This window comes from Sclerotinia sclerotiorum, genomic scaffold (genome assembly GCF_000146945.2).
Source record: "Sclerotinia sclerotiorum 1980 UF-70 scaffold_32 genomic scaffold, whole genome shotgun sequence".
NCBI classification, from domain to species: domain Eukaryota; kingdom Fungi; phylum Ascomycota; class Leotiomycetes; order Helotiales; family Sclerotiniaceae; genus Sclerotinia; species Sclerotinia sclerotiorum.
Window position 1 is genome coordinate 80,035 of NW_001820804.1, and position 21,119 is coordinate 101,153.

Below are 21,119 nucleotides of genomic sequence, written 5' to 3' on the forward strand. Positions count from 1 at the left end.
GAAAGGGGTAAAAAGCTACAGTGGAGAATATTAGATCGGAGACCTCTCCCCGATGAAAGAATTTTGAGCTCATCGTCGCATTGATGAGCCTCCATACTAACCATCAGATATCATCCAATAAGATGTTGATTATTTCTTGTGGAATCGTTCTAGATCAAGATAAATCAAGAATTCATCTTCACATGCCCTTTTACCTTTTATCTTTTTCCCATTCATCAAGCCACTCCCGCTTTGTGATTGCGTGGCTGATGCTTGGCAAATGTCTCCAGTAAAGCCACACGATATGACATCACCATTTTTCCTTGTTATCCTCGTAGGACTTATAATTTCAAATACCAGCAATTATTTCATGATAGCTAGCTAGCTAGGTAAATGTAAAATACCTTCAATGTTTTCTTTATTTCCTTCTTCATGTTTATGATACCCAGTCAATTTTCTTTTAAAAATTCAACATCACCAAAATACTTTCAACACTGTATGTGACCTATCTTGAGAATAGGTCGATACCTTCAATTCTATTTCATATCAAAACTATACTTTACTTTGATTTGTTTGCTGTTTTGCTTGACCAAGAATCCGCCCGCATCTACCTTCCTCTTCCCACCCCGCCACCTTTCCATTCGACTTCAAATCAAATACTTCTTCACCTCTAAAGATGTCGAGCGAATCAAAGAAAGTCCCTGGAGGTCATTACTCCGGGGCCAATCCAATTCCAAATATTCAACGATTTGTGGAAAGTCTAGATTCCGAGAAGAGAGATAGGGATGCAAAGATTAATGCCCAACTGGAATCACGCACGCAAGCTCAACCGAAAGATCAAAACCAAGGACAACCAAGTGGCATTGACGGAACAAGGAAAGTCGTGACGGATCCAACAACTGGAAAGGATGTGGAAATTGAGGATGTCAATGCAGATTTCATGAAGGCGGTGGATGACCCACAGGTATATTAGTTCTGCGAGTGCTTCCTCATCTCTACAGTTTCGCTGACATTTATGAAAACAGCTTTCCGTGCCAAATGCGAATCTCAATAAGCCGACAACGAGAAAGACAGAAGCAACTCAATCTGGGGAGGGATACAGAGAAAATCAAGATACTACCGCACCACCTGAACCAGTCGAACCTGGAAGTACCTCCGATGTACCAATTCATGGAGAAAAGACAAACATTTTATTTCATCCTACACCCTCGGTCAGTTATGAACCCAATGTACAAATCTCTCGAGAATCGAACAACGGCACTTGTTGCGGGAATATTCTTGGCTATCGTGGTCTTGGGGAGATTTTTTGGTGGTGCTCTATATGGCCTCATTCCGCTGGGCGCATGTGTTGCATCAGGCGTATTTCTTTGGATGAAGGAGTTGATCAAATCTGGTAGAGCTAATGAGTGGGAGAGTGAAAGGCAAAGAGGCCAAATGGTTAGCAAATTCTAATTTACGATTTAAACCCAGAGCTAACATTTTTAGGCAACTGCAAATCTAATTCCTGAATCCGTCGAATGGATAAATAGCCTTATGGGGGTCATGTGGGGACTTATTGATCCCGATTTATTTATCTCTGTTGCAGATACTCTTGAGGATGTTATGCAAGCTTCAGTACCTAGTGTTATCGAGAATGTTCGAGTGGCGGAAATTAATCAAGGAACAAATCCTTTTCGGATCTTAAGTTTACGTGCCCTCCCGGACGGTCATGTTCAGGAAATAAAGGATGATATTCATCGACAGAATGAGAAGAATAAAGATCCTCAAAAACTGGCTGCAGATGAGGAGGGTGGAGATTATTACAATTTGGAATGCTCATTTGCCTATCATGCTCAACCTTCAGGGGCTGGAGCTTCTGAAAAGTCAAAGAACATGCATATGCATTTGGTATTTTATCTTGGTATGAAAGGACTTTTCGGGATGTAAGTTATTTCCATCTATCTTGTGGTAGCGCTAATTCATATAGCCCTCTCCCGATCTTTGTTGAACTTCAAGGCCTCGTCGGCACTGTTCGATTACGCCTACAACTTTCTCCCGAACCTCCATTCTTGAAAGCTCTAACGTTCACATTTATGGGACTCCCAAAAATTCAAGCTGGATGTACACCAATGCTTGAAACTGGTATCAATATCCTGAACCTTCCTCTCATCTCCAATTTCGTCAATTACGCTATTGGTGCCGCCGCAAACGAATACGTCGCTCCAAAATCTATGACTTTAGATATGTCTAAATTGTTAAAGGGTGATGATATTCAAAAGGATGTTGAAGCACTCGGTATTCTGTGGATCCGTATACATAGAGCTTCTGGCCTAAGCAAACAAGACCGTCGTGGAAGTGATGGTGGTGGGAGTGATCCTTATATCACTGTCAGCTTCTCTAAGTACGGCAAACCAATGTATTGCACCCGAGTTATCCAGGATGATCTCAATCCGGTCTGGGAAGAAACTTGTGCTTTGCTTGTCACTCCTGATCTCATAAAAGCAGATGAACAGCTTTCGATGGAACTTTGGGACTCCGACCGATCAACTTCGGATGATGTTGTTGGTAAGGTTGAACTTTCAATGCAAAAAATGATTCAACATCCAGGAAAAATGTATCCACAAGTTTCTAAACTTCGCGGCATGGACTCCGATAGTTCTATGCCTGGTGAACTTCATTGGGAAGTTGGATACTTTGGTAAACCTCAATTCAGACCGGCAATGAGAAGTCACGGAAAGGATATTAATCTACCCAAGGAATTACAAGACAAAGAAGAATTACAAGACGCTAAAGGAAGTCTTGATACCCCTGAAGAAGTTGCTGTGGTTCATACTCCTCCCGATCCATTGTGGCCAAGTGGCATTTGCAGTGTTATAGTTCACCAAATTGTTAATCTTGAATTACAAAATATCAAAGGTAGTGATGGTAAACGAAAGGGTAGAGAATATGAACCAGCAGTGGAATATGGGGAGAACAAGGAAGAGGAACATAAAAAATTACCAAGTAGTTATTGTACTATCTTGTACAACGATGAATTGGTATGCATCATTTTACCATACATATTTGTCTATACTAACTCCATTTCAGGTATATAGGACACGATCGAAGGTTGTCAGTTCAAAGCCTATTTTCAATGCAGGCACTGAACGCTTCATCCGTGATTGGAGATCAGCGATCATTACCGTTACAGTTAGAGATCAACGTATGAGACAACATGATCCAATCCTTGGAGTTGTTCCTTTGAAATTATCAGATCTCCTACAAACAAGTTCTCAAGTTACAAGATGGTATCCTCTTGATGGTGGAATTGGTTTTGGCCGAATCAGAATCTCTGTTCTCTTCCGAAGTGTCGAAACAAGGTTACCACCACAACAACTCGGTTGGGATGTAGGAACTTTTGAATTCACATCGGATAAAATCATCGCTACTGGTTATACTGAAAACTCAAAATTGAAGCTTCGAACCGGTGGAAGTGTTGGGAAAATCAATCGTACCCAATGCCGAAAGTTGGAAGAAGGCGACGGTATATTTTGGGATCTTGCCAAGAAAGAGGGGAAAAATAGGGTTCGTCTTCCTGTCAAGTATCGTTACCGTTCACCAATCGTTTTCGAATTGCACGTCACGGGCAAACGTGGAGCAGATGCTTATGCAGTAATTTGGCTTCACAAATTAGAAGATAATAAAGAGGAAGAGATCAGTATCCCTATCTGGAGAACTAATAACGGTATGAGACTTACCGAAAACTACATCACCGAAGAGAATTTCCGCGATATTCCAGATATTAATATTGAAGAAGTTGGACGACTTAAGTTTTCAGGAAGATTCAAAGCTGGTATGGATGAAGATCACGAAAAGTTTGTAACTGACAACGATTCTCGAGAAACCCAAGAAACATGGGAAGCATGTCATTCGGAAGGTGTGCGTGATAGAATTGTGAAGAAAGAAATTCCACCAGCTGTTCAACAACTTCATGATCAGTCTTTAACGCAAGGAAGAGATGTTCTCAGTCAAGCTAATGAAGAGGAAAAGAAAAAATGGTTGGATCAAGATGGTAACGACTGGAGTGGAGCTTTTGGTCAGGATCCTGCGCAGTACGTAGATAAGAGTGGTTACGGACAAAAGTATCAGGATGCTGATTATGAGGCTAGTATGGTACGTAAACCACGAGGACCCAGTGGATGTGTTGAAGCAAATCTCAATGAAGATATGAGCGAGAAAACCAGTACTGCATCTTCAGACTCTGAAGATTCAGATGCAGAATCCGATCTTGGTTTGAATGATGCGACGACTGCATCCACAAACCAAACTGCAGAGCAGGATGGAAATAATGGATCAAATCATTCGAATAATCCGGTAAAACAATATCAGAACTATAAGGAGAGTTCAAAGGGTCTGCATAGGAAACAAAGGGGTTTGATGCAATGGAAGCCGATGAGAAATTTGGCCTTTGCAAAGGATGAGGTGAAATTCGCGGCGAGAAAAATTAAGAATAAGACGAGTTTGAGTGGTAGGCAACCGGATGTTGAAACGGAGACTGGATAGGAGGTTTTAAGGATTTTCTTTTTTTTTCTTCGCGAGAGTTATGGATGGATGGTGTGTATGGAAAATGGGTTGGCAAAAAAAAAACAATTGGGTTTTATTTTGGGTGGTTGATGTGCTTCTTGATGGCAAGTAGGGGTGTTTTTAGTAATATCTTGAATGAATGGGAATGAGAATGATTTGAAAATGCGATATCGTATGTATTGTATCATAGGATTATGAAAAAGAAAATCGTGGTTATTTGATTGTTTTAATAAGTAGTAATGAAAAATTTAAATCATTTGATTTGTTTTATATTTTGTCGTGTTATACAGTCCGTGCCAACTCCTATCAGCCATTTTCAAAATTCATAATCAAAATAAACAATTTATTATGTTTATAAAAATCAAAATTAATATTTTAAAATAAATACATTCAATTAAAAATCTATATTTATATTTGTGACGCCTCACACCTCCGGGTCACGTGGCATGCCCCGTTTGTATTTAATCACAGGAAAACTCGCTACTCTTGTTGGGATGCGAAGACTCAACACCTGTACGCGGTGCATCCTACGAACCTCCAGCTCTCTTATGAGAGTCTGCAGAGCTAAGTTTGAGTTATTTGATGGAGTCGTGGTAATTGGAAGAGGAAGAGGCGCCCGATCACGACGTTTTTACCCGTTTGCGGTTTTTTGACAGTTGCATTATCGAAATGCGCTCTCTACAACACTACCTTTATTACGAAACAGAGGACAACACCATCATCTACGACAATACGCCACGAAATCATCTCACTTCTTAAAAGTGAGACTCCTCTGGAACATATAGTACAACTCGACATCTTTGACACGTATATGTTATATACTGTATACCTCCCATGATCGACACGACTGAAACGACAACAATTTATATACCTTCCATACGGGAACACCGGAGGAGTACTGTTGAAGGACCTGAGCTGATGACGAAACTTACTCTGCTCTCATTCAGCGGAGGTATGCTACTTACGGAATCGGGACACCCGTACAAGCCACTACCTGTGCATGCTATAGTTACGCTATATGAGGATTGGTGCTCCTTCATAAGCTTTCTATTGGCAGGATGATCAGAATGAGGACGAGGCAATCCTGACGGTGGGCGATTACAGTACGTTCTGGTATATAAGGAGTAATTGGATTGATGGTATCGGGAAGGGGATCAGGGATGAAGGGTTTTCGAGTACAATGTTTTAATAGTATGAGGGGAAGGGAGAGAGATCAAGAGCCAGTGATCTAGTGGACGAGGATGACCACAATTACAACCCCAAAAGGCCTACCGGCTCAAACCCCCCCTGCGAAGGCAATCATGTAAACCCTGCCCTAGCCCCCTTTAAATTGTATATAAATACTCCCCCTAGCTAGCTAGTAAACCACTCAGAGGCTTCTCCTCTGAGCGTCATTTGTCCAAAACTGGAATAGATGGCTAAGGTTATCACGCGCCAAGGCGCGTGGGCCTACGGCCTATGACGATAAACACAATCAATCAATCAATCAATCGCTACTCTTGTTGCCTATATAGGCGTTGCAAAGAGATCTACAAAAAGCCTCCTTCAACAACCCTGGTGGAACGAGGACTGTACGAAAGCCGCTCACGATCACAGGACCACCAAGACTCCTATATCCAAATGCTCTCTCCGAAAGACAGTCCGGAAAGCAAAACACATCTTCTATATTATGAAAGTAGATAAAGTAAAGGATATAAACGATATATATCGAATAATTAAATAGCATCAATCTATAGGCATATATCGAACCCTACCTCTAACAGATCCATCAAAACAAATCATTGCAAACACTATCGAAGAGAAAAGGAAAACCTTCGCCAACTACCTACTGACAAACCTAGCTGAGATTGATGACATCCCGTTCGATACCCCTACAGCCTCAAGCAGATCTATCACCTTCCCTGATATAGCTATACAAGATATAGAGCTAACTATTTTAAAATCAGGGAACACAGCACCTGACACAAACGAAATCCCAACAAAAATCCTACAAATCGTATAATCACAAATAAAAGAAGTAACCCTATCCTTTTTCAAAGGCTGTCTACACTTGGGACACCACTCAAAATGCTTCCGATTAGCTACCATCGTAATCATCCTTAAACCCAACAAGCCAGATTATACTAACCCAAGATCATATCGATCAATTGCCTTGCTCTCGATCCTAGACAAAGGCCTCGAAAGATTCATTGCGAAGAAGGTATTATAGCTTGCTTTAAACTACCAAGTTCTAGCGAACCAACAGTTCGGAGCTCTACCCTTGCGATCCTCAGTAGACCTCACCACTTGTGTTATATATAACATTGAGGCATCCCTAAAATAAGGGTTAAAGATTATTCTGTTTATAATGAATGTAAAAGGTGCTTTTGATACAGTATTACCAGGAAGATTAATGAATCACCTTCGGGAACAAGGATGGCCAAACAACTTGGTTAGATAGGTTCAGTCCTTCGCTACTAATCGATCCATCAAGATCCGACTAGACAACAAGATTGGCCCGGAAACAAAGCTAGAATGCAGTTTTCCTCAAGATTCACTGATCTCCCCAATTCTGTTTATGCTCTATATTATGCCTTTCTTTTGAATAAGCAAACCATAGAGCAGATTCGGATATACAAACGATATTGCGATACTAGCGACATCAGATTCATTACAGACAAACTGCGATTCTCTAAAAATGGATATACAAGAAACTCTCGAATAAGGAAAAACCGAAGGTATCACTTTTGACCCCAAGAAATCTGAGTTTATATACTTCTATAAAGGACATCGAACATTAATAGATATCTTTGCAATATATATTGGATCTATGAATATAAAGGTCAAACCTAGCCCACTCAGATGGCTCGGAGTCTACTTCGATAGGAAACTATGCTTCAAATTACATGTCCAGATCCTCGTAGTCAAAGCTCTTAAGGGAGCTAATGCATTGAGATCCCTCAATAATACACATCGAGGGATACCCCCATATCTCACCAGAAAAGTGGCTAAAGCCTGCATACTCAAACAATGCTATTTCGCCTCGGAAACATAGTGGCCAAGCCGAACCAAAACAAAGAAGAATGCCCTAAACAACCCGATCTCGATCTCAAATGTAGTGAATAGTCATCTAAGCTTACTCAACAAAGCAACAATCACTTATACAAGGGTAATCCTCCCAATATACAAAACTACAAATACAGCAGTACTCTACGAGGAAGCCAAACTCAGACCATCCGAGATCGAGCTAAACCTGATTTCACAATTATACACGGCACGAACCACCAGACTAAACCCCTACCATCCTCTCAGAATCAGAGCAGAGAACATAATCAAAGCCAAAGAACAGAATCGCATCCCAGACACAAGATTCACAAGGCTCATCACAGCATTACCGGAGACTGAACACATAAACCCCTTGGCCTTCCCACCCTGGGAAATCAGAGAGTCGAGGGTAGAGGTCGAGGCCTGTATCAATGGTCCGATGGGCAGAACGAAGGCACAAGCAGCCGAAGACTTCAAAGTCTTCCATGCCAAGATCCCAAGAAGCGATATACAAATCTTCTCGGATGGCTCAAAAAGTGAAAGCAAGGATGACGCAATTGGAGGCGGATTTGTAATCTCACAATTCGATATTTAGATAATATACCATTTTTTCTCATTAGATATAAATATAGAAGTGTTCGATACAGAAATTATAATTGTAGTAGCAGGGGCAGCAAAAGCCCTCACATTAGTATCAACCAAACTGGCTATAGATCTCTGGATCTTCTTAGATAATTACAAGGTTGCTCTCCGATTAGGATCCCACTTCAATGGTTCCTTACAGAGAGTCTTTGAAGACTTTCTGAAGCTTATATAAGTTTAGGTTGTTAGACCAAGGCTCCCACACATCTCCCTCGGGAAAATCCGCATCCGATGGGTCCCAGGGCACCTGGATATCCCTGGTAACAAAATAGCTGACAAAGCCGTTAAGGAAGAAACAAAACTCCTCTTTCCCTCCAATCCGATCTATACACTAGCATCCCTAAAAAGAATAATCAGAACAAAAACCAACAAAGCAAACAAACAATTATAGAATACAATCAGGTTATAATACTACAAAGATCTCCAACTCAATTACACTTCTAATATAGACACCCTTTCTCTAAAGAGAACTATATTCCATCATATTCTCGCTATCAGATCACAATATAGCAACTTCGCAATATATCATAAACACTTCAATCACATTATAATCTATATCTATTATTTATACAATAAAAAGAAAACTTTATTACACTTTTTCTTTTGCAAAAAAGGAAAAGCCTTCAAAGCGCTTACAAAGAGCCCCCCCTCCGAAGCTATCCCCTGGCTTTTAAGCAATCCCACCAGTATAGCCAAATTAGCCGAATGGCTAGAATACACCAAATTCTACACAAAAATCTGCCCGTGGCATACAGGTGCAATATAAAAAAAATATAAAAAAAAAATAATAAACTTTCCTTCATTAGATTCAAACGGAGTTAACAGGTCTCTAAGGGTGCTTTTCCTTCCTCTTTTTTTCCTCTCTTTCATCTTTCCCTCTTCTTTCATTTTTTTAAAAAAAAAAGTATGCATACGAACAACCAAAACAAGTACAAGGAGACAGGGAGAGAGATCAAGAGGTAGTGATCTAGTGCACGAGGATGACCACAATTACAACACCAAAAGGCCTACCGGCCCAAACCCCCCCTGCGAAGGCAATCATGTAAACCCTGCCCTAGCCCCTTTAAATTTTATATAAATACTCTCCCTAGCTAGCTAGTAAACTACTCAGAGGCTTCTCCTCTGAGCGTCATTTGTCCAAAACTGGAATAGATGGCTAAGGTTGTCACGTGCCAAGGCACGCGCGGCCTACGGCCTATGACGATAAACACAATCAATCAATCAATCAATCAATCGCTACTCTTGTTTTCCTTCTTCTTTTCTCCTTAGCTTAGTATTTTCTAATACAAGATACTTTACCCAGTATTTGTTACGCCCAAAACGATTAGTATGTCACATGACCATAAAACATGTGATGGAACGGTGAGGAACGAACGTTCCTAGGAACAACCAGGAACGATGATTCCTAGTTAACCATAGGCACGAAGGACTATATAATCAAGATGGATTTCTTTTGTATAGAGCTTCGTGCTCAAGATCAATCATTTAGTATGCTCTACTATTAGTTACGAATTGCATATTATTATTGTCATTACTTTAAGTCCCTGCTTGACGCCTAGTTATAAACCATCTCGAGAGCCTAGAGCACTTCCACGTGATCTAGACGGCTACCCTCGTAACATATAATTATCTAAACAAGCTAGTCATCTACATCCAAAGAAAGAAAGATCTCCAAAAAAAATGAAATCATATACCAAACTATCAAGGCTTATGGTTAAAAAATCGACTTCTCGAGGGTTCTGCAAGAGAATAAATGATGAATGAAAGATTGCCATCTGATAAAGCCAACCTCTCGGTTTCTTAGACTATGTTTGGACTCTGGAGCTGAAGAGTAATAATTGGAGTATCCCGACTCGAAAGATCATCGATCATCGACTGTCGAATCTAAAGTCGAGTAAAAGTATAGAAATAGATGCACCTAGATACACACCCAATACTACCCAATCCATAATCCATCCACCTTTCCATCCCATCCCATCCCATCCCATCCCATCCCATACAGCATGAATCTCAACGATCCATAAACACAAAACTCCACTCCACAATCCCGTAACCTACACAAATACACAAGCCAGGCAATTAATTAATTACTCCAATAATAAAAGTCAGAAGGATAGATCACCACATAAATACAGAAACAACGAACGAATCATCGCCGTCAAAAAACGCCTAAAATGAGGGGTAATATAATCCGCAATCAATTGAACCCTCATCTCTACCCAATCTTTCAAAGTCGCCATGTCGATTTCAGATTTATACACCATAGTAGCGAATATGAGCTTTTCCCGTCCAAAACCCCTATTGATACTGTTCGCTTCCCTATTGACCGCCTGACCTGGACTCATCTTCGTAAATAATAGAGATGTTCGAAGAACTTTGAGAGTATGTAAGTGATGGCGTATTGCTGGTAGCGATTGATTTGGTCCCGATCAGGAATGGAGGGGTATCTTTAATCGAGTTTCTAGGTGTAGGATTATGTCTAATGTGAGGATTTGGAATAAAATAGAGACAGATGGATTGGATGGAATTAGAAACGTCTGTGGTTCCTTCGACTCATAAGTACAGCCCTAAGGATGCTCGCCAAGAGGGTCTAAGCATATCACACCTGTGATTCATCTAGTGCGATGCTTTTAATTCCTGAGCTCTTTATCGATGCTAAAAGCGTTTATTGTTTCGGCAAATCATACTCGTCGATGGGACAAATTCCATCGAAAAACGGGATTGGTGTAAAATCGTGGTGTAAGAGTCGGGGAAAAACGAGTAGGTGTGTTTCGCGACCATGACCTTTTGAACTGTTTCTTGCTTTTCTCCTGAACTCTTTGCAGACACTGATCAGCGCAGGTATAGGAGTATTAAAGCGAAATCTGAAGAGTTGATATTCTTTATCTGCATGATATGTAGCCCTTCGAGTCGGTGAAGATCTTTGATCGAGACAGGTATTCTGCGTTAGTGAAAGGAAGTGAATAATCACACTTGAGATCGAAGTTCAGCTGGAAGTTGCGGAAACTTAGTGAATGTCTTTGCCCCATGACTATCGTCGCAAAATGGAGCCATCGTGTTGGTAGGAAGAAGATTCAAGCAAGGACGGTTATGTAATGAATTTTATACTATCCGAATGTTAAAGGTGGTGAATATTTGAGGTAAAAGTTTAGATCAGATGTTTTTGGATGTCTGAGGACGAATTTTTCGGTAGTAAAAGCAGAGTAATGTAGCGCATAAGTTGTCCATATAGCCAATTAGTAAAAACACAGATGTGGCAGAGCAATAAAGATCGATACCTCCACCGTACTATAACCATTCCGGAGTATCACCGTACCCTAATCCAGTTCCTATTTTGAAGTAGATACTACGTATCGTATCGTATACAAAATTCAATCAACCACCCCGTCACTCCCTCACCCCACTCCGCTAACACCCGAATCCAAACCCCGCCCCCCCATTCCCAGCACCACCTAAACCCCCCATCCCTACTCCACCACTTCCAGCCATCCAATCCCCCGCATTTAACCAATCAACTTGTCCCCACATCTCTTCCATCCCAATCCCTTCTAGATCGAAATTTAGATCCAATCCTACCGTATTCATGTTAAAATCTAATCCGCCTTGAATGTTTGATGTGAAATCTTCATTTATCGTTGTTGATGCCTGCGTAAGTTGTGGTGCGAAGTTTGCTGCTTCCATGTTCCAGTCCCGCGTGCCTTGCTCGGTTAATCCCGAATTTTCGGTTGCGCCCCTAGTTGTACGTTCCTCCATCTGCACTCGCGCTGGATCAATTGTGCCCTGGCTGTTAACCATCCTGGAATTGTCTTCCTGTCTGGCTATGTCTTTCTCCTTTTCCTTGTCAACTTCTCTACTCATCTCCCCACCATCAAGAACCCATTTCAGCACCCGTCCTACCACACCTCTCACCCTCTTCAACAACGCATAATTCCCGTCTGTATCCCTCACCCAATCTAAAAACGCCGCAAATAACGTTAATTTTTGAATCGCCATACTTCTGGAAAATCTGGTCTTCTCCTTCTCCTTTGCCCTCCTTTCATCTCCCTCCGTTCCCGTCTTCTCTTTCTCCCTTTTCTTTTGAGATCCATTCGAATCACTCATGAGTTTAAGCAACTCAACACAAACTACACCTGCAGCTGGAACGCCAAAACTAGTAACAACCCAGTCAAAAGAAAATTCAAGCCCCACTAACTTATCTCTTTTCTCCCACATCATAATAACCTTTTCAAGCATCTCCATTGCTGTATCCAATAACCCTTGATTATAATTTCCTTCTAGGTGGTTTGCTAATGCTAGACGATGTAGTAGAAATTTATTTTGTAATGTTTCCAAAGAAACAGTTAATTGTATGAAGAGCACGACACCTGTCGATTTTGGATCGAATGAAAATTGATGTGGTCGGTTTTGCGAAAGTGAGGCAGTTCGAGCAAGAAGCGAATCGATGCGCTCTCTACTGACCTGTACATCGACTGCTAGAGCTCTTTCTAATATCTCTTCTTTGACCATGTAGATTGGCATCATACTCCTATTCCAAGTTCCACAGTACATTTCGCCTTTTCGGTTCCATCCCTTTTCATCACATTCGGCGATTGCTTGTTGCATTTGTGCGCGGGGAAGAAAAAGCTCTGTTTCTGAGAGATCGGATAGTGTATGGAGGCGACAGTAGAGACGAGGTATACCAGGTGGTGTGCCATTGAGAGCTGAGCAACATTTGTCCATCTGGTAAACGGAAGCGACAACTCGTCGTTTATATTCGGCTGCAGTTGTTAGGAGGTGCGGAGGAAGATGTGGGAGCCGGTGAAGCCCGAATGCGTAGGCTGATGTTACCATGTTTTGATGACGATTGAGATTTCCGTAACCTTTGTATCGAAACTCTGTGTTAGTATTCTCTCACATAAGTGACGAACGGTGTCACAAGAATCAGCCGGGCATAAAGGACAACATACTTTCATCCCCAACAACAGCACTCTCCAAAACAAAAATAGCCACCCGAAATGCAACTACAATCTCATTGACTGTATCCGTACAATCACACATTTTTCCCATCACATCCGCACACTCATTCATTCTCCAACTAGTCTGTCTTCTATTCCTTCCATGATTTTCTTCTTTTTTAAATAATGGATTTTCGTCCGCCAAACTCTGATATGATCTTCCTATAAAACAAAACAAAAGTCCCATGACTTCGAACCGAATATTAGGCCCACTAAATGTGTTAAGCCAAGCAATACCATCATCTGGCGCTGGAGGTAATGGAGTTTCCTCATTTTTCAGTAATGTTTCGACGAATGGCATAAATTTCTCTGTGCTGCGGGGTTCAGCTAGAATAGAACCAAATGTGTCGAACAAGGTTGAGATTAAATATTGAATCATGAATTCCGGCATGACTAAAAATTCAACGATATCGTGATACCGTTTTAGAAGCTCATCGCAGCTCGAGCGGGATGGTATGTTCCAAAGTGCTTTGGTGATCATTTCACATCGAACTTTATAAGACGTTGGTCGGTTTCTTCCTAGCTTCGAGGATGTTAATAAATGATTTAGGTCGACCTTGAATCCTCGGATGGCACATAAAGTAGAATGGAATACAACATATAAAAAAGATATGAAAGGGTTTGAGGTGGCCAGGCCTAGACTTGGCCCTAAATGTGTTCTAATGCATATGTGCTACACATAGAGTAGTGTGGTTGTAAGTATTTATACAATTCGAGAGCGATAATGTGGATTTCCTCAATTTTGTTATTAATAAACTAGCATCCAGAAATCCTTTTAATGAGAAAATAAGAAGATTTTTTCCCCAAGGAACATAAGCTAAATTACTTCCAGTCACCACTTAATGATTTATCCCTCACTCGGAAGAATCCCCAATTTATCAAGCGCCGGTGAAAGTAGAAACTCAAGCATTGTTCAGGAACTGCCTGCATAGTCGACATCTCTCTTCCGGTCTACTCAGACTATCTTCTTCACACCAAAACACATCATATATCCTCCCCGGGCTTTGTTTCAGTTGGGAAAAACACCAATAGTCGGAAGATCAAAATAAAACAGAAAAAAACTACAAAACTCACCAGCGGTTGACCAAAAGGCCACGAACTAGGATTTTTCCTCCCATCCTCCCCAATATCCAACAAACCGCCAATTCCCCCAGTCCCGTTTTCATTTCCGGCTTCTCCTCCCACTTTCTTTCCATTCCTCTCCCCGTCATTTCCTTCAACTCTACCATCACCATCCCTGAACACAGCCCCAAAACTCGTAGGACCCCAGTAACGTCGACTTCTTGGGTAACTGGTTCCATTCAAATTATTCTGCATTGTCGCTTTTCCCGGATTTTGATCTTGGGAATTAGAAAGTGGGTATTTATAGGATTGGTGATACGGGCTAGGTGATACACAGCCGCGAGAAGAACGGTAGATGTTTGTCATGGATGGGGGTTTAGTGTTTTTAGTTGTACTTTGGTTCTCCGCTGCAGTTGTGAAAATTCTGCCTAGAGAATCATGCCGTGAAGTGGTGATGCTGTCGGCATTTCGGCTTCCATCTCCATTGGTTTTAGTATGTTCCGACCTCCCCTCATTCTCTTCTTCTCTGTCTCCATCCCTCATAGCCGCCGCATCAGCCAAGCTATCCAGGCCTGCGACGTCTCCTCCTTCATCTTCCATTTCTTCACGAACTCCCTCATCAACTGTCACCTTTTCACCTATCCTCCTCCGTTTCACAACACTCCCCTCACTCCTCTCACTTCTTTCACGCCCTTCACTTCTTCCCCTACTCATAGGTGCAGGATGATACCAACACCTCTCCTCCAAGCCTCTCTTAACACACCTCCCACAAACTGGCGATTCATGCCCACAGGCCATTTTACCCACCCTACAGGGCTCACACGAAGGACGTTTACCATTTCTGCGACGCGTGATTGTCGTCCCCTCCAAACCTTCAGTATCCATCTCAAGCTAAAAGCTTAGTTGAGTGAGGAATAAATGTTAAACCGTGGTGGGGACAAATACCGATAGAGTATATCCAAAAAGGTGAGTTTTCCGTGAGTGTTTCAATATCGCGATCCTAACGCTATTTCCAACCACAGACCCTTACCAATCCCGCCTTCAAGTTTCTCACATACGCAAGTCCAAACCCAACGAACAAATCTAAATATCTTCTCCTCTCCTCTCCTCATTGAAACGATCCAATCAATCCAATCAATCCGAGCATATAGTCACATATAACCACACAGCGACAACAAAAAGAATAATGTTCCTCCTTCCGTCTCCGTCTCCGTTGAGTTGAAGGAATTAAATTCTTATCTGAGGCAATGGATGACAAATGGGTAGGTTAGCCTGTCCGCGCACGTGCCAACAATCAACATTTTATTTCGTTGCATCATTTATGTCAGGTTTCGTATCACGATAGGGAATATGTAATATCGACGACAATAGGGCTATATTCTAATACAGAACTAATCTTATCCTTTTATATTCAAAGGTAAGCTTAATTTTATATAAACTATTTCTATTTTGAAAGTTTTAAATAAAGATCTTTCATTTTCCAATCAATTGCTGGAAAGGGCTAGACTCTCTTTTTTTATCATATATAAGGTCTTATAATATATTTGTTACGAGGTTTGCCGTCTAGATCACGTTGAAGTGCTCTAGGCTCTCGAGATGGTTTATAACTAGGCGTCAAGCAGGGACTTAAAGTAATGACAATAATAATATGCAATTCGTAACTAATAGTAGAGTATACTAAATGATTGATCTTGAGCACGAAGCTCTATACAAAGGAAATCCATCTTGATTATATAGTCCTTCATGCTTCTATGATCATTGGTGATCCTTCATGATCACCAGTGATCACCTATACTGTGATCCTTAATGATCCTTAATGATCACTACTGAACACTTGTGATCACGTGCCTTGGTAGTTGTGTAGCCCGTCGTAACACTTTATATATTTCACATACGTCAATATACTATAAACACATCACAATACACACAAGCACTCACTCATTCATTCATTTTCATCTGATATTTTAATGAGATTGATTTTCATCATAATACCTATACTTCCACTTCCTATTCCACCCACGATATAGCGAGGTAGAGTGAATAGATATGTATCATCAATCAATCCCCTCATTTATTTTGCCCTTAACTCGCTTTGATCTTTTATTTACTCATTCCTCTCCAAGCATTCATCTGATCAGATCTTCTCCTTTTCTTCAACCACCATCCTCTCAACTCTTCGCAAATAGTTGGATCTTGCTTGCCCCGCAAGCAAAGAAAGCATATTCTCCCATGCTGATATCATACACTTCATAACAATCGTCCCCTTCCAATTACGTATCCCCCATTCTGGCCCCACCATGCGATCACCACAACAGCTAAATGCGCGCGGGGCAAGCAAGCAACCGAATCACGGGCATCATACCAAAATAAAAGTGCAAAATGATCAATCGATCAATCAAGCTTCACTATCAGCACGCACGATAGCGGTAGTAGCTGCATGCGTAAAAAAAAAATCAAAAACTCAATCATCATCCTCCACATCTCTCCATCATCTCGCATTTCCTTGCCTTCCTGATGTCATAAATGTTTTGAAAAATCCATAAAGCATATGCCAAACATCCACAACCTGTCGGCCGACCTTCGTTATTTTTTGGGCTATCTCAAATGTCGACTTCTGGATACTGGCCCAACGATGGTAAGTCGATGGGTCGAAGGCATGATATCAAATGAAACGTCAATGAATTTTTGAAAGTATGATATTATACAACGTGCTCGTAATTGTGCGGGAAGAAAGGTAATGTACAAGTTGAGAAAGCGACTTTACTTTAGGATTGTAACAAATCCAAATATCTGGCGATGAGGTACGAGCTTCTGAGTTTGCAGCCAGGTGGTGGTCAGTGGAGGCAAGATTACTCTTCCTCAGAATCTGAAGACTCATCACCACTTGATTCCTCTTGTGTATGTCGCTCAACACTCTCAATGGGCTCTTGAGAAGCTGAACCCGGCCCTCTTTCGTAGGTTTGCATCTTTTCTTTAAGCAGTGCAATGTTTCGTTCTTGCTCAAACTTCGACATGGGCTTATTTTTCTTTTTCTGGGGAGGTTTTGCAGGAGCACGAGGCTCTTCCTTCTTGTCTTGATGTGTCGCTCTAATATTGGCCTCACATTCTGGAGCATGTTCATGGATGGCATCAAAAATCCTCCAGAGTAGATGTGGTTCGAGCTGGTCAATTTCCATTTCTAAAGTGCCGTCTTCCTCAATCTAATAAATAGTTAGTTGATTGAAGATCGTCAAACAGATAGAAAATTTACTTACCACCATTGATGGATGGGCTGATTTAACCATTTCCATTACGTCGGCAGTAATGTGGTCAGGCAAAAGGCCGATTCCTGCAGAAATTACTTCCTTCTCAAAAGTGCCTAAGTATCTCTCTTTGCGAGCTCCCCCGGATTTCTTCGAAGGTCCAGTGGTGCTTTTTTTGGTTGTGACAGCTTTCTTTAAGGGCTTAGAGGGTCTTGATTTCTTGCTTGGTTTTTTGGGAATAGCCGCCAGCTTTTCTTTTTCTTTGTCGGCGATTTCTTGAATGAAATTGAGAATTTTCCTCTGCAAGGCAATGGCATCGGCGGATTCCGGTTTCGACAACATATCGATTAACTTGGATTGTTCGATAAGAAGTCGGGCAGTAGCAGCACTTTGAAATATTTCTTGGGCGGGCTCTGGCTCATCTTCGCTCTCCTCTTCCTCCTCAGTTTCCTCATCTCTATCGGGTGTTACAGCAACAGGCTGATGATCAGCGATCCATCGGTCCTTCTTAGCCAATAATCCATTGAATACTTCCTCAAACTGTTGGCCCATGACACGAACAGGATTTCCTTCGGGGTTAAACTTGTAACAATTCTGAAATATGAGCTTCACATCCTGTTCAAACTCCTTAGCCCTTGTATAAGCACCGTTTTGAAGCTTTTCGGAGACAGTGGAGATGTCCATGGGCGATTTGATAATGGTAAAGTAGTTGGGGATTTGCAATGCGACAGGATCAACGGGAGTCATAAAAGCACTAGAGAACATCAAGTATTTCGACTTCTTCATCTCATTCAGTGTCTCTTCGCACCATTTAAGCTCGACGGAGTATTTCTTGCTCTTGGGTCTCGCCGAAGAGTAAGGCAAGTCCTTGTTCTTCGGTGGATGAATTTCACGCTTTGGCCTGCCGTCTTTAGTTGAGTCGCGACGAATTAATGGTGTACTGGTGACGGGATCTAAAGCAAACGTTGGAGCTGGAGCACTGATCGGTACAGCAGCACCAGCAGATCCGCGAGATGGTCTTCTAGCAGCAGGAGTACGAGCAGCAGTGTCGAGAGATGGCGTAGGTCGTTTAGGCTTCTTAACCTGCGCCTTGGCAACGTGGGCCGGTGGCTCCGGAGGGAGACTTCCCAGCTTAGTGATAATTGATGTCTTCACGTCATTGGCAGCGGTTGTAATAGCATTGTCAAGCCCATTAAAGGCAACGGCATTTTCGTAAAGGAGTACGGCATCATCCATGATGGCTTGGATCGAAGGGTATTCGCCAGTCTTGATCTTCTTCTCCATAGTACCTAAATCGACCTCATTCTTTACCTTCTGTGCATAAGCATCAGCAAATCCAGGCCAGAGTATTGCAACGGGAGATCTGAAGTTCTTTCCGGCTGCAGTCTTGATGACATTCTTAATGATTTTGATGATTTCTTTCGTCTCATGCTGGGTGATTGGGCGTGACAGATTAACGGTAGAAGACGAAGCACCATTCGTAGTTACTCCATTCTGGGTGGCGGCTGGAGTTCCCACATTTGAAGATACTTTAGGTTCCTCGCTTTCCTCAGTCTTGGTGCGCTTCGCAGATGGTTCCTCGTCGCTATCATCCTCTCGCTCGCGAGCAACTTTCGTGACCTGTGTTTGTGCAGGCGCATCCGTCATATCAACATCATTAAAAGCAGAATTGGAGGCCGCGGATTCTGTGGTAGGCTCTAAAGTGACATGCTGTGCTCTGGGAGAGATGTCCATATCAACAGATGGCGGCGCATTGTTGGGAGATGATGGAGGTAGATCGGCTCGCGGCGCATCAAAATTAAGGTTCATATCATCAACGCTTTCCGCCTTTGTCTCTTGAGTTGGGGCGGGAGCCTCTTGTTCCGTCAATGATTCCTCCTTTTTATCTGAAACTGGCAGAGACGGCTCGCGTATAGCTTCAGGCACTTGAGTGAGTGGGGAAACCTCGTCGCGAGTATCGGATACTGGAGCATCTACGATAGGTGGAACAGCCGTGGGCGCGAAACTATCATTTGCAACCTCGGGCATGGAATCGGCCGGTGTAGGTAGATCAGATACAGCGCGTTCTGGTTCCTCGACTGGCTTCGAAGCCTCGTTGGAGATAGTTGTTGTAGTCGAGTCTTGTAGTTGAGACACGTTTTGACTCTCAGGAGAGTCTTGGGCATGCGATTCGACTAATGAAGATGGAGGTAGAGAACTTTTGACGGTATGTGATTCTGCATTTAGATCTCCATTTACTTCTGATGTAGATGTGATTTCGGCAGATTCCGATGTGGTGATTTCGGGGGCGGGAGATTTTCTCAATTCAGCATCAGAGGTAGTTGGATGTACTTCAGTTTTGGATTCATCTCGGGTAGAAGATCTGTACATTTTTCATTGATAAATACAAGTGTACAAAAAATGAGGAAAAAGGAAAATGAGGCAAGAAACTATGGTAGAGAAGACTTACCCGTTGATATTGAGATCCAAAGCCATCGTATCAGATGATGGAACGGGTATTGTCTTTTGCTCCAAAGGTAGATCGTCTGAATGCTGGGTGGTCATGACGGCCATCAACAACCAGAGATCCTCTATTTACAGAGGGACTGCTTGTGACAAAAATGATGGAAAGAGATCTAGACTATATCTGAAGTTGGTGGACTTGAGATGAAGGCAATGCGATTAGGACGAGTTAATTGTTTCTCTGATATTTGATGGTTTGGAGAAGTTGCTTGATTTTAGTTTTAGTTGTAAGGTGGAAGATTTTGTCGCGACCAATACTTGCGACAAGAGGGATTCTTTAACTGTGAGAGAACTGTGGAATACGTCAGCTAAATTGCGCCCGCGAACTTGAGCACGCGACTCGAATACAGTGAATAAAAAGCCGAGAACAATGATTTCAAAGCTGAGCTGCACCGTTCAACCATAACAAAATAAATGTATGAAGATATAAGGTACGGTGGCGGGATAGATGAATGTTCCTAGTAGACCTACCCTCTGTTAATCCTCGGCGCAGCCTCGTCGAAATGCGACAAAGGATTTCGGGGTCTAGCCTTACGTGTTCCAAAGTAAGGATGGGTTCAATATTTGGCCACTCTTAATAAAAAGGTGAACAAATGGAGAGAGAGATGTCGGATCGGGAATTACAAGTTGATTTGCAATCCGAGAGAAATTGGCCACTCGAAAATAAGAAAAACTGAATTCGTCTTTTGAACAGGCGCGGTGGGATCAATGGTATAAGTACTGTTTTCTGTTGATATGTTGTTGCTAGTGAGAAGCTAGAAAGCTAATGTCGCCGCTTTTTCGGTTTTGTGTGGTGTGGTGTGCTGTGTTATTGTTTTGATGAAGAACACGCGACTTTCAGAATTCGGAATTTCGTTTCTTCTTTGCCTCTTTCTTTTCTTCCCTTTGATTGATTGAAGATGGATCGCACTGTGAAAAACTGTGAATCGTAAAATGGTAATTCCGAGGTTGGAAGTATATTCTTTTTCCTTTTCTTTTCTTCTCTTTTCTTTTCCCTCTTCAAGATGATATCAGTCGAAATAAGAAAGAGAGATACAGATGAGCGAAACGAAGCGCGACGCGATTTTATCGTGAGAAAGGTACAACTAGCGAAAGAGACCTCCAAAAAATCGAAACTGTCAACAACACTAAA

General features: G+C 41.9%; 6 protein-coding genes across 6 annotated transcripts; 4 read left to right on the forward strand and 2 right to left on the reverse strand.

The window, feature by feature from the left end:
• Positions 1-655: 655 nt before the first annotated feature.
• On the forward strand, positions 656-4,500 carry SS1G_14323 (hypothetical protein; the record flags this gene model as incomplete). Its single annotated transcript, XM_001584660.1, has 5 exons — positions 656-943; positions 1,005-1,190; positions 1,465-1,901; positions 1,946-2,996; positions 3,046-4,500. 5 exons carry the CDS (start codon positions 656-658, stop codon positions 4,498-4,500), a joined length of 3,417 nt encoding a protein of 1,138 aa, XP_001584710.1.
• An 855-nt stretch (positions 4,501-5,355) lies between these two features.
• SS1G_14324 (hypothetical protein) lies at positions 5,356-5,583 on the forward strand (the record flags this gene model as incomplete). Its single annotated transcript, XM_001584661.1, has 1 exon — positions 5,356-5,583. The coding sequence occupies one exon, from the start codon at positions 5,356-5,358 to the stop codon at positions 5,581-5,583; it is 228 nt and encodes a 75-aa protein (XP_001584711.1).
• A 352-nt stretch (positions 5,584-5,935) lies between these two features.
• SS1G_14325 (hypothetical protein) lies at positions 5,936-6,523 on the forward strand (the record flags this gene model as incomplete). Its single annotated transcript, XM_001584662.1, has 3 exons — positions 5,936-5,964; positions 6,036-6,196; positions 6,258-6,523. 3 exons carry the CDS (start codon positions 5,936-5,938, stop codon positions 6,521-6,523), a joined length of 456 nt encoding a protein of 151 aa, XP_001584712.1.
• Positions 6,524-7,530: 1,007 nt separating this feature from the next.
• SS1G_14326 (hypothetical protein) lies at positions 7,531-8,631 on the forward strand (the record flags this gene model as incomplete). Its single annotated transcript, XM_001584663.1, has 4 exons — positions 7,531-7,615; positions 7,650-8,116; positions 8,369-8,447; positions 8,579-8,631. 4 exons carry the CDS (start codon positions 7,531-7,533, stop codon positions 8,629-8,631), a joined length of 684 nt encoding a protein of 227 aa, XP_001584713.1.
• A 2,964-nt stretch (positions 8,632-11,595) lies between these two features.
• On the reverse strand, positions 11,596-15,128 carry SS1G_14327 (hypothetical protein; the record flags this gene model as incomplete). Its single annotated transcript, XM_001584664.1, has 3 exons — positions 11,596-13,046; positions 13,134-13,704; positions 14,256-15,128. The coding sequence occupies 3 exons, from the start codon at positions 15,126-15,128 to the stop codon at positions 11,596-11,598; spliced, it is 2,895 nt and encodes a 964-aa protein (XP_001584714.1).
• A 1,964-nt stretch (positions 15,129-17,092) lies between these two features.
• On the reverse strand, positions 17,093-20,029 carry SS1G_14328 (hypothetical protein; the record flags this gene model as incomplete). The annotated part of the gene is made up of 3 exons (XM_001584665.1): positions 17,093-17,443; positions 17,498-19,847; positions 19,935-20,029. The coding sequence occupies 3 exons, from the start codon at positions 20,027-20,029 to the stop codon at positions 17,093-17,095; spliced, it is 2,796 nt and encodes a 931-aa protein (XP_001584715.1).
• Between the last annotated feature and the right edge of the window lie 1,090 nt (positions 20,030-21,119).